The following is a 13387-nucleotide window of genomic DNA, read 5'->3' as shown; positions in this document are numbered from 1 at the left end:
CATCTCTAAAGGACCCTTAACTGGCAACTTAATATCTCCTTAAGCAGTCACCACAGTGGGGTCACATGTGGTTGTTATTTCATTAAAAGGATTAAGGAAAGCTAGAAACAAAAAGCAGCCGAGATATCAGGGTCCGGATGCTCACAGGGCTACACACTTCTGAGGCTGGTCTGCTCTCTGGTAAGTCACTAACCGAGGCCAGAGGGAACAGGACACCCTTCCCAGACCAAGTACCACAGATGGATCGTCCACACGGCGCCTGCCTCGGAGTGGTCCAGAGACTCTTAACTCCTGGTGTAGAACTGTCTCAGCAAAGGAACATGGGAAGAAGTTTAAGATGTGCTTCATGGAGAGGAGTTTCTCATTAGCTTCTCAAGTCCTCCCATTGGCTGTTCTAGACATCGTTGGGGTCCCCACACCCTGTGCATGGCACAGGACCACTGCACATCTCAGCCAACTGCTTGTCCTCTTCTGGGATCCATGGTCAGTGATAGCCCAGTCAGATGAGTTAATACAGCTCTGGGCTAGAGCGTGGAGCTAGGCTTGACCCTAGAAGGTGTAACATGATGGATAGATAATGAGCAGAGGAGCAAAGGCCAGCCACACCTATGGAGGGCAGTGTCAAGCCAGATGTAGTTAGTGGTGCACACCTGTAATCCCAGCACTGGGGAGGCAGAGGAAGGTAGATCTCGATGCATTTGATCCAGCCTGGTCTAGATAGTGAGTTCCAGGACAGCCAGAACTATATAGTGAGACCCTGTCTTGAAGCCCCTTCCATAGACAGACAGACAGGGCATATGTACATGTGTGTCTCTTCTGGGTTACAATAAGGAAAAGGGTGAATTCTGAAAACCACATCAGAGAACTCACCATGAGCAGTAATGAGCTCCTTCAGACAGGATATTGTCCTGCTGTGTATTAACTGTCAACTGGATTTTGAGTAACCATATTTATTAGACTGGTCTATGGGCATGTTAGTGAGGGGTTATTCTGATTTTCAGTTGACATGAGGCCCATTTAGGTGGAAATGTAAGTTTGGTTTTTTTCCCCCAGGAAGTTGGTTGTGTTGGTTGTGTTTTGTTGGGGCAAACACATGAAGGAGTGTTTAGCTGAAACAGACACAGGCGAAGGGTTGTTCTGTTAAAGTAAGCACGAGGATACTCGCTGTCTAGAGAGAGTATAAATAGGACTCGAGGGACCGTGGGAAGGGCTTGACTTACTTATATAGCTAACTTGTTGGCCTAGCATCGCTTTTCGTCTTCATTTCGTTAAGACATAGCTAAGAACTTTTCTTGGTGTTCTTGGTGGTCTTGATCCCCCCTGCTGACTCGTACTGATTCGACTGAGGCCTGGCTATTCCTCGTGGGTCCTGACAGCACTGCTCTTATCCTGATTCTAGCCAGCTGCTCTACTGTTACATCCATGAAATGTTTGTGGGTAGATCGAGCTGCCGAGGGTGCCCTATGCGCAGAACTACTGAGTTCCTGACAACATGGATGGAATTTGCTCTGTTCCTAACCAGGTCCACTTCCCTCATATCCTTTTCCCCCCACTATGTCTGGTGAGTGGTGGACTAGAAGGGAGGTTAAAGCATTTAAGAGCCATCATAAAAACAGACTAAAACACAATAAAGCTACAGCCCAGCCTTCTAGGGCAGCACCAGCCCTGGGCAGGTGAGCCCGAGAGTGAGCACTCCCACCCTGACTTTCCACAGTGAGAGACTGCCACCATAAGATGAACAAACCCTTCCCTCCTCAAGGTTGATTTGGGCGAGAAAGCCACAGGAAGGTGCCTGGAATGGGTGTTAGTCAGGAAGCTCCAACAGGGCACGCTCAGATTCTCTTTACTTTGCATAGCTTACAGATGCTTCCCAACCCTGCCTTTCCTGACCAAGACAGCAGGCTCCTAAAGTCACCCCCTTGCCTTCTAGTGACAAGTCCTGGGTCTTTTGATGAAGACTGCTTGTGGCCTGTTCACTAGAGCCTTGCCTCCAAGATGGGACAGACCAAGTCTTTATAGTTGAGAATGTGCACTGGGCTTAACCCCAACAGTCCTAGGCTTGCCACCTGCCAGCTGTAACCCCTGCTGTCAACATAGTCTACATTGACCACCTTCATACGGCAGGACACTGCACATCTGCTCGTGGGCTCCCTGTATCCCATGCACAGCCTACAACAGGCTTTGAGCACCTACCTGACTAGGTGCAGGCTGTGTACAAAGCACAAGAGAAGTTGCCTGGAGATGAAAATGGACACCAAGCTCCACACAGATGGAGCTGAAGGACTCAGCCTTGCTTTCTCAAGTGTGTCAGGGAATTCTGCTTTCTGGCCATCATAGATGTGTGAACCTTTGGTTGGTCTGTGCTGGTACCGTCCTGGTCAGGTGTTTCTGCATTCATATGAGTGCCACTGACTTGTACAGAAGGTGTGGGCTTATCTTCATTCACAGGGAAGCTTAGAAGACGTCACTGTGATGTAACTGAGCTACAGTGGTCCCATTCCCACCGACAGCCTGCTGGGTGGTCATTCATGGAGGGAGTGCTAGTGTCTTTAGGCAGCCTGGGCTGTGGTTTGAGGACCACTCCAGCACATACTGCGCTGCACTCTACAAAGTCTGCTCACTCTCAGCCCTACAGAGAAAGCACCCGCAGCAGATCCACTCACACAAAAGACATCAGGAAACTGGTTCTTATCCCCCAAAGGATGAGGTAGCCATAGAGGGCTCTGCCTCAGGTTAAGCACCCAGGACTCAGGGTATGCAAGCCCTGTGTGACACAGGTGGGTCCAAGCCCTGTCTCCTGGTCAATTCCTATATGCCAGAAATATGCTGAGGTAGTGCCCTGTCTCAGGAAGGAAGATACTTTTTCCTTTCCCTCGTGTGTGTGTGTGTGTGTGTGTGTGTGTGTGTGTGCTCGCGCATGCCTGTGCGTACGTGTGTACATATGTATATGTGTACTGTACAAAGCAGCAGCTGCTGCTGTCTGAATTCTTGGGGTAGAGAAGAGGCATGACATGGGCCAAAAGGCACAGAGACTCATGCTTGTCCCAACAGAGGCTCGAGGTTGACTCCTCTCTCTAGCAACACTACTGTAGCTTCCTAGGCCAGAGCTTATCACTGGTGTTCCTCTTATACCAGAATGTGACATGTGTCTGGTGGTTCCGAGGAACCACTGTTAACCTGGGTTAACTAGGGAAGGAAGTTCCCCATGGCAGCCACTGGGGATTATTGAAACTCGCCAGGAGACTCTGCTCTGAGTTCTCATGCTATTTTGCCAGGTAACCGCCTACTATCTGCTTTCTAGGCAAGGGAACCTTTTACTTCCTCACCTCTTTGGGATCCAGTGGGACCAGGTAGCTAGCTTTGGTCAAGAGCTTGAGGCAAGTTCTTTCGAGGAAGGACACGAGAACAAAAATTTATAGTATTCATCTTTTCTCTGTCATCAAAAGAACGTTTGCTGCCAGTATTATAATGTATCAGGTGAAAGGACGTGTGGGGACCGTTCAAGAGCTGATGTGAACTGGCACTAATAATGGAGACATAGAGCATCTCTGTGGTCCACCAGTCAAACTGTTTCTCAGGCATTCAGGAACTGTTTTGGAAGGACTAGGAGGTGTGGCCTTGTCTGAGGAGGTGTGTCACTGGGTTTCAAAAGCCCACACCATTCTCATCTGGTTACCTCTGCCTCCTGCTTGTGGATCAGATGTAATCTCTCAGCTACTGCTGCCTGCCTGCCTGCCTGCCTGCCCGCCCGCCCATCCACTCTCTCTCTCCCTGCCTGCCCTGCCCGGCTCTGCCTGCTGCCAGGCCTCATCATGATGGTCATGGATGGCATGGTGCTTATCTTGGCAACAGAACTAAGACAGAGGTCAAGTGACCAATGGAAGCTTGGTACTGATAGTGGCCTTGTATCTTGTATGTTTCCTGTGTCTCACCAGACCTAGTGTGCATAGCTGGCACGGACAGACCTAACAGTAAATGGAATTCCCATTGTGCTCCCTGGCTCACGGGAATGAGGGCTACTGCGGTGGGGGAGCCAAGTGTCATTCCACAGGACTGCCTCTACTCAGACTGGAAACCACAGGCAACTCAGTTCTGCATTCTGCAAGGTCTACTGAGGATCAGTGCCACTGCTGAGAATGGACAGGGAGGCAGAGCAGGAGGCAGGCTCTGACACAGGCTCGCCAATCTGCCATCGACCTGGTCATTAAATAGTCAAATGGGTGGAAAACTCAGAAGCCCATGGTGAGCTTACCCTGGTGACAACGAACACTGCACCTGCTGTGGCAGCTCATACGCTGCATCCCAGTCCCTGATGTACAGTGGCTGATTTGACAAGGATTTCTTAGTAAAAACACCGAAGGCTGCCTATCAGGTGGCGAGTCAGCAAGAGGCCATCGCTATCTTGTCTGAGGCCCTCACTTTTCTAGCTCTGTATGGTAACACGGTCCTCGTGGTCTCCTTTATTTTCCCTTCCCTGCCTATCACACCAGCCCATTACAGTGAGATGACCAAGTTCACTGGCCTCGCAGCATGACTCTGATGAGAGTCACCTTATTCTCCATCCACTTATCAATTGGCCTCAGGTTTTGAGCAAGGTGTTGAACTGAGGCAGCATCACTGGTCCATCCTGCAGTGCCAGATGCTCTGCTTCACAGGTCGATGGAGCCCAAAGGTCAGTGTGGATGGATATGCCTCAGGCATATCCGGTCTTTACACTTCTGGAGCAATACCCGGCATTCTTTTTAAAATAACTGTTCTCTGAGGAAGTGCATCTTGGGGTCTGTGAGAGGTGGCTCAGCAGTTAAGAGCATTTGTTCCTACAGAGGACCTGGGTTTGATTCCCAGCACCCACAGGGTGGCTCACAACCATCTGCAACTCCAGTTCCATGGCTTCTGATGCTGTTTTCTGAATTCTGAGGGCACCAAGCTCACACACCATAACCATGCACGTGAGCAAAACAGTTATACACATAAAGTAAGTAAATTTTAAAAAGTTGTTTTAAAAAGAACTAGGTCCTGTCCTTTTATTATCCTGTATAGTTAACTGGGAGCCACCAAGACACCATGCAACCTCAGATACCTGCTGTCAAATCAAAGTGGATATCCAAGGTTGGTTTGAGTAGGCCCCGAGGCAAGAGTAGTTTATGGAGCAACTGAGACTCGTGGTTCCTTGGTGCCTCTGTCCATCCCCACACCAGTGGCCCTGGCCTGGGCCTGTTCTGATAATCACATGACTAAGAGAAGCTGCAGGCCTGGCTTACCAGTTTCTACATGTCATGCAGACACTGCCCTCCAGTGGACAGCTTCAGTACTGCATCCTCCTGACATCTGAGTGCCTTAGAAGGGGAACAGGTTCAGTGGGCAGTGCCCCCCTTCAACCCCATCCCCGATATAGAGGGTGGCCAGATGTATGACTGAGCAGTAGTTTACAGCCATGCTCAATGACTTAGCTCTTGGAAAGAAATCTGAAAACGTTATGAGAGTATTTGCTCACTAAAGAGTGGCCTTAGCCACAGACATCCATTATGACGTGGATAGGACAGCCTGCTAGGTGTGGATACTAGGCAGCCTTTCTTTAGCCACCTCAAACTGACCAGTTGGTTCAAGGGCAATGGACGCAGGGATGGAGGAAGGTCTGAGTTGGATAAGCACCATGAGGTTGTACTCATCAAGGACAATTTGGCTATATTCACTGTTGACTTGAGGCAGCAGAGACTAGCGGGTACCTAATGAGGTACCATCCCCTGGGGTAACTGGTTCTCACTGGAGTAGCCATGTTAGATATGGGCTCATCTCAGCATAGCCAAGATCTGCAGCCCCAGACATCAGAGAGGAAATGGGAATGGTGCCACCCGCTATGACTCACTCCTAGTGACTTACTAGCAACCCTGACTTCTTATCCTTAGGAAGATAAGTTCTGGTAGTCCAGCAAGTTTATGGAGGAACAGCGACCACTCCACTCAACTGCCAGTTCAGCTTTAGCCACTTTGGGGTCCCTGGATCTCTGAGTCACTGGCATAGAAAGGAATTTGATTCCAAGGGGACATAGTGGAGGATGAACCAGACATGTTTGGAACATAAGAGACACCTTAGACCGCTTGGTAATGCCAGGCTAGGTGGTTCAGGTCAGGGGCAGGGCACACAATGTCTGAGTGGAAGTAGTACTACAAATGGCAGACCCTCAGGGAGGAAGGTATGGGTGTACCCCACCAGGGAAGGAAGCACAAGCAGCCAAGGTATTCCTTGTGCACAGAGGAGATTCGGGATGGGTACTATATGGACGGAGGTGACTGTGTTGCTAGGCCATGTGACAAGTTACAGAAAGGACTGTCCTGGTGGATTCTTCCCTGTTTTGTTACGATTGTCAGTGTGTGCATTAAGTCACAGATCTGCTTTCTTTCCCTTTGTACCCTCTTGTCATATAATGTAAGGTGTCAGCGTTTGACTGTGTTAACTTTTACATCATAATGTCTCAGTAACAGAACGTTGAGGGTACATCTTCCAAAGAAGGCCGCCTCTTCTGGGGCGAGTGTTTGGTTGCTCTCAAGACACCAGCTGTACCATGCTAAGCAGAGCCCGCCTTTGCTATTGTCCTTGTTTGATGGCTCACAATGCTTTAGGACAGTACTAAGTTGGTAGCAGTTAGGGAAGAACATTAGTTTGGTCAGGCTATGGTACACAGTATTTTGGTCAAATGCTTGTTTAGATGTTTCCATGACAGCAATTTGTACATGTGGCTAAAAATCAACTAATTTAAAACCATTAATGTCTTTTGGAAGATGACTTCAAGTATATACCTTGAAAATACAGTGGTACTCACACGGTCAGTCCAAGGTCTGAAGAACTATCTGGGCTTCCAGAAGATAAAGGTTTTCGTTTTTGTTTTTGTTTTTTGGGTTGTGTTTTTTTGTTTTGTTTTGTTTTGTTTTTTTTGCCTCAAATTATAACAACAAATTCTGCCCCAGTTTTTAGTTTGTTCATTGGCCTGCCCCATGGATTTCAAATCTGCTTTGGGACTTCACAGCCTCCATAATTACATGCACTAAACCCTTAAAATGAAGAAGTTAGTGGTATCTTATCTATCAATTAATCAAACTATTCATCCTTTTCTTACTGGTTTGGCGTCTCTGAGATTGTTGACTGATAGAAACAATTAATTTTCTTTATAGTATTTGCATAAGCAAAAAAGGACATTTCCCTTTTAAATATATTGAAGTCTAGAGGACTGGTTAAGTGAGATTAAAGTGAACGAGATGTCAAGGGTGTGGCTGGAAACACAGACACTGCTGCCAATCTTACAGGGACATCCTAAAGCAATGACACATTCATCAGGGTCACAGAAGACCTCTAACGACATTTCTCTATCAAAAAGCATGGGAAATTTCTTATGTTGTGGACTGGAAAGAAATGTAGCTTCCTATTATGGGTGATCATAGTTTCAGTTTTATAGAATAAAAGGCTGCTGGCATTAGAAAGATACTCCAAGCATCGCATCCAGAGTCTGTATTTTCCTCAATAATTCTGAAGCTAAGAGATATTGGGAGACTTGCCTGGGGCCAGAAGTCAGATGGACCCTGACTCCCGTCACAGTTGGCTGGGCTCCAGTGTGCTTGCTGGCTGTACTCATCTACCCAATCCGAGAGGCCATGGCCCCAGGGGTGGCCTGCTTCCTCCACAGGGAAGCATGGTGGGATGGTCCAGCAGGAGGCTGGGAGGCCAGCCCAGGAGACAGAGGGTGGGCTTACAGATCCCGGCTTCCATTGCACATGGGACTCAACATAGCAGCGGTGTGTGGTGAAACCCAAGCCCACAGACGGGATCACCTATGTCACCAAGGCCTTGGGGAACAGTGGGGCTCAAGGAAGGACTGTAAGGCCTATTCGTTCCCGAGTGATGAATGATTTAACACTGTCTTCTCAACCCTTCTCTACAGATGGGGAGTGTGGATACTTGATGCCTTGGTGTAAACCAGAGAACTTCCCATGGGATGAGCATTAGCAGGGGGACCTGTAGACCCGAGCTGTGCTTCTTTAGCTGACAATAGGAAGGAAGGAAGGAAGGAAGGAAGGAAGGAAGGAAGGAAGGAAGGACGGACGGACAAACAATGTGTGATGTTTAAGATGCTGCACTCTTCTCCCGGAGTCTGCTAAGCCACAGGATCACACTCACCTCGCCTCACACACCCACTGTGTAGCCTAGTGAAACACCACGCAGTCTGCCTCTTGAGCAAGTCCCTCTTTGGTATTGACAAAGGATAAGGCCTCATGGACAAAAACCTTTCAGTGTCCCCTGGACTCAACTGTTGTTCCCAATGGAGAGGATGGTGAGCGGAGAGCAGGGTGAAAGAATGACTGCTGTGTGACCCCATGTGGGGGATGCGGAGGTCAACCCCGTGAAGGAAAAAGTGGGATGGGGAGCGAGGCATCACAGGCTCCTGCGACTCTAATGCACACTGCATTAGATCTAAGATGGCTCCTAGAGCACTGGTGAGACAGAGGAAAGGAACTGAGGCCAGCAGGGTGGCTGCCAGCAGGGGTGGCTGCTTCCACCATCCTCACAGAAGTCTGATGCCCCTCCCACCCCAACTCCTGCTCCTTCAGAGTAACCTCATCAGGCAGGGCTTTCATTGGACGTGGTGACCACGTGGCAAGTATGATTGGCCAAAGCTTTAGGGGCTTGGAATTGGCTCAAACATTTTATATAAACTTATGCACTGCACAATAAACTCAGATCTGCACCCTGATGCTGGTCTCCAGAATCTGATTTCCTGGGTTCATCATGTGACACCCTACCCCCCACCCTGCCTCCCAATCCTTGGTCCGTGTTGTTATGTGGCCAGTAGCTGCTTTAGCTCTACGTTCTGGACCGTAGCCATGGGGAGGAGCAGCAGTCCAGTGAGGACCGCTCAGTGGGTGCAGGTGCTACTCAGTGTTAGCTGGTGGCAGGCAGCACTACCTGTCTCTCAAGCTACACAGGGGGATCTGTGACAAAGAACTGGGAATGCTTACAGACACAAGTCCAAGGCTGCCCCTGGTTTGCTCTCAGTAGCTCAAAAGGCTGTTTTCTGAGTTCGGAGGGCTTTGCCCCCACCTCTACCCTCTCCCTGGAGACAGCCAGCTATGTCTCTGAGCAAGGGCAGCAAGGCGGAAGGCAACAGAGTAACAACTGAATTGGTTTTAAACACACATGGACACAAAACACAGTATCCATACTTGGCTTCACAGGGCGAGTGCCATCCTGGTTTTATCAGCCTCTTTCTGCCCAGCCCAACCGTGACAGAGGCAGCGGAGGTGACCTGTGACTGTGCTGGGGTTACAAATCTGGACTTGTGCTGGGGTGTACGTAGGCTCTGGAGGGAGATGGGTCTGAAGGTTCTTGGAAGCTGAACAGTGGACCTGAAAATTAGGGCTGGGGCTGTCCCTCGAGGGGCTGACCCACGCATGAGAAACCGTATAGAAATGTCTTAAAGCAGCTATGGAACATGGGAAAAACAAGACGCCTGCTAGACATAATGTGTGGACCACCGTAGCCACCCCAACAGCAAGGCTGGACTGCACTGAAATATTTTTTGGATAGGAGATGCTATTATAAAGCATCTGATCTTTAAATTTTATTTTTATATTAAATCTAAAGCTACGGCTACTAGAACATTCTCCATTAATTTTGTGGCTTGTATTCTGCATTGATCTGCACTGATCCTGGCTACTCATCCCCTTGCTGCTGGCCACCCGGGCCAGCTCATCGACTCAAACCTTCTATAAAAGAGAAGAATAGCTGGGAATGGCTTCTGAACCCACTACCAGGATGAATCCTCCAGTTTTTCTTCCTCAGTTTTTTCCCCAAGAAATAAGTCCTTCCCATATGGCTGAACAGGTTGCAAATTGTGTGAGAATTATGTGTCCAAGGGACAGGGTGGCTGCTGTTCATACCACAGATATTTATTGCAGATCTGTTTGTTTCTCACCATCTTATCCTGGCACCTGGCACTTAGGACTCTTGTCCTGACAAGATGGCTATATTACAACGAGCTTCTAACAGGAGGGACCACCACATGTGGATGAGTGAGATGCCACTTTCTGATTCACGTGAAAATTGCAGTGGAATTGTTGGTCCTGGCAGAACCCGAGGCTGGCCTGCTTCTACACTAGGGAGAGACCTTGTCTGTTATCCTGGTCAGAGGTCCAGGATATGCGACACACAGAGCATCAGTGAGCACAGAGAGACCTCACCTGTACCCAGCACCGCTGGCAACTGTGAGAGAGGGACCCAATAGCCAGCAGCTCCAGGCTCAGGGTTAGCCCAGGATGGCCCACTTACCTTTTCGTTTTTCTTGTCATCTGGTTTGTACCCTGCGTTGATGGGGCTGGGTGTGGACAGGCCGCTGGTGGGTGTCCCTCCAACCTCCCCACTGAGGTTGGCGGCACTGACGTTGGGGGGTGTGATGGCGGAGGCTGCTGATGTGAAAGGGATGGCTGGCCGGGGACACATCTGTGTCGGGGGCTGCTGGCTGTGCTGTGGGGACACCACGGAGCGGGGTCGGAGGCTGGTGCTGGGTAGGCGGGATGGAGAAGTCTGAGTGCGCAGGGGTGACACGGTGGCAGTTGGACGGTCCATGGCCTGGGCCGAGGGATGGGTAGCTGGAGAGGTGGTAGATTGAAAGGTTAGTGTGCACTTTGGCCGTGCGATTTGCAGTGCATTTCTCATCTCAGGCTTGACCTCTGACCTCTGAGGGTTCTAAATACTCCAAACTTGGCTGCCACCACCAGAGAGGATACTGAGGCCAAACGACCCCAAAAGTACACTCTCTACCCTGGCTCAGCCTCGTTCTTATCCCCAAGTGCCCTGGGGCGTGCCAGGCCATGTTAATCCAGTGTCTTCCTGCATCTGTTAAAAATCACACTAAAATTATTCCGTACCTCACAACTTGTGTCATTACCGGCTTCAGAATTTGAAGTACAAGGCAAACAGTATCCTCAGTCTCCAAATATGCCATGCCTATAAAATACACTTGGGAATCTTAACAGTCCCTGCAGTGGGAGGCTTCTCCACACCATACCCTAGGCCTTTGGCTGTGAGGCAGCCATTCCTCTGACATCTGCGAGCTCTACCCATGCCATGGTGCCTTGGGGCTACAGCTGATCCTGTATATACCAGACAATATAGGAAAAGTCTTGAAGTAGGGCTTTCTTTAAAGAATTTGAGGTTTCAGAGGGGTTGGGAACCTAGCATTTGAACAACCCAGACGGCATGCCTCATGTCTTGAGGGGAAGATCAAGCAATTATGCAGATCGGTGAATCCACTGACATGATTTGTCATCCTGTGATTTTTGACTGTGCCCTGAGTAAACTCTCCTTTTCCAGCCCTTGAGAGGAGGGACAGCAGTCAGCCGAAAGCCGTTGCCCTGGAGCCTCGGAAGCTGTCTGGAGGGCTGTTCAGGGTTTTCCACACAGCTCATGCTCTCCCTTCTAAAGATATTCAGTCAATACAGAGAGATGCACAGTGTGAGCGCCATCAGGTTTGAACTAGTCTACACGGCTCACTCACGTCTCGTATGCCAGTTGTTCGTCTCTCTTACTACACTGTCAGTCCAGGTCTAGGAGGCTGGGGACAATGGCTGTTCGAGTCACTCATATGATGCGCTCCACATTCTTGGAATGGTGCCAGGCATGTAGAAGACACTTGGTACAGGTTTTAATGAGAAAGTGACTACTTGAGAGAACTCCCAGCTGAGCATGACAGATATAAATCACTGGAGAGGAAGCAAATGTCCACTGACACAGGTATAGCTTATTGCAGAAGCTGCCTAGATTCTGCCTTACCCGCTCCTGCTGTTTAACACTGCACAGGTTTGAAGAGTCAAGGCAGCAGTAACAGCTGAGGGAGAACACAGGGTTCCCTTTCCTTCTGGTCCTTTGGACTTTGTTTGCACTTTGCTGATGCCATGGTCTCCTCACCAGTGCTGATCCGCCCCACTCAGCTCCCTGTGATCCGGAATCTTGTAGCTGGAATCTACCCCCAAACATGTCCAGTTCTTTAATACCCTGTGACTGCTTTTGATGCTTCTGTCTCCTGTCGCTCTACTTTCTGTGCAGAAGTCCCTCCATGGGCATTGTGAGCACCGCACTCCACCCTGATGCTGCCCTGTCAACCTGTTTACCTCTCTCCTGTGATCTTGGTTTATCCCTTCACATAGCTCCAATACATACACCCCACAGCCTGTGCTACCTACATAGCTCCCTTTTCCCAAATTTAAAACTGGATGTCTTTCCTCTCTGGCCATCCCTGCTGCCTACCCCAGCTCCTGCTTGCTTGCTTGCTTGCTTGCTTGTTCCCCCGCACCCCCCAGCCTGCCCCCTCACCTCTCTCTGGTATGTGTGTGTTCACACAAATCTGTATTTTACTCCTTGCCTCAGAAGACCTTTCCTTGCCCTGTATGTCTATTTCTGATTTTTTTTCACTATATTGCTTACCTTTTATGTGTTAGTTTTTTCTTGTGCTTTGAAATATTTCCTGTTTTTGTTTTGTATTATTTATTGTATTTTTGAGACAGGATTTCTCAATTCTGTGTAGCCATGGTTGTACTGAAACTCACTGTAGGTTACATAAGCAGTATGGAGGGGAGGAGAGACTCTCGGGCTGACGGATCGACTATAACTTGTACAGGGAACTTTAAGCATTCACGCTCAGTTGTGAAGCAACTATCCTGGAGTCATTCACGTTCCTGTAAGGAAGTGCTCACCCATGTTTCAGAAGTGTGCCCAGTAAGGTAGTTTGCTTGACAAGCTTAACTTTGGACTGCTGGTCTGCTGCTGGTGTTCGATTTTTAGGGTGGGAGAGAAGGGGCAGGGAGTCCAAGTGTCCTGCAGGAGGCAGGCACAGTGCTACTTGCCATTAATCCCAGCATGGGTGAGCCAGAGTCCAGCCTCGTCTGTCTAAACAGGGAGCTCCAGGCCTGCCAGGGCTACAGAGTGAGACTCCATCCCAACTAAACAAAACAGCCCCAGGGAACGAGCAAAGCACGGAGGAAGAAGGCAGCCCTGAGGTGGGTCTGAAGTAGTTTAAGATTGCCTAGGGACAGCAGGGCGAGTTCTTTACAATCAGAGTTTAGAGTAGGGAGGGACAAAGTATGGTAGCCAGAGAGAATGGGCTGGTCCTGGTCAGCTGACAGAATCTAATGAGACTAACCAGGAGTAATGGAGTCTATACATGTTCAGTCCAGATGTTTTTCCCTCAAATAGTTTTGATCCATTACTAGTTGGGTCCACAGCTCTGGAGACCTGGCCATACAAATACAGAAATACAACTTTCTTTGTATGCTGCTTTTGTAGCTTTGCAATGCTGAACTAATTTTTGAGTTGGTGCGTGTGTGCATGCGTGCACGCATGC

The 13387-nt window shown here is 49.2% G+C and overlaps 1 protein-coding gene and 1 long non-coding RNA gene across 2 annotated transcripts in view; one reads left to right on the top strand and one right to left on the bottom strand.

The window, feature by feature from the left end:
• The window catches only part of Sh3rf3 (SH3 domain containing ring finger 3), a 340867-nt gene that overhangs the window by 27324 nt on the left and 300156 nt on the right, over positions 1-13387 (bottom strand). The window contains exon 8 of the mRNA XM_087598703.1: positions 10318-10637. Coding sequence (XP_087454829.1) covers positions 10318-10637 — 320 coding nt within the window. The remainder of the gene's footprint in view (positions 1-10317; positions 10638-13387) is intronic.
• LOC147998617 (uncharacterized) lies at positions 114-8743 on the top strand. The gene is made up of 2 exons (XR_015645821.1): positions 114-180; positions 7934-8743. It is a non-coding gene; the product is annotated as an uncharacterized LOC147998617 (long non-coding RNA).

Source organism: Rattus norvegicus, chromosome 20, assembly GCF_021556685.1.
Source record: "Rattus norvegicus strain SHRSP/BbbUtx chromosome 20, alternate assembly SHRSP_T2T, whole genome shotgun sequence".
NCBI classification, from domain to species: domain Eukaryota; kingdom Metazoa; phylum Chordata; class Mammalia; order Rodentia; family Muridae; genus Rattus; species Rattus norvegicus.
The sequence above is the reverse complement of the archived record's forward strand: the minus strand, read 5'-3'. Positions and strand labels throughout refer to the sequence as shown.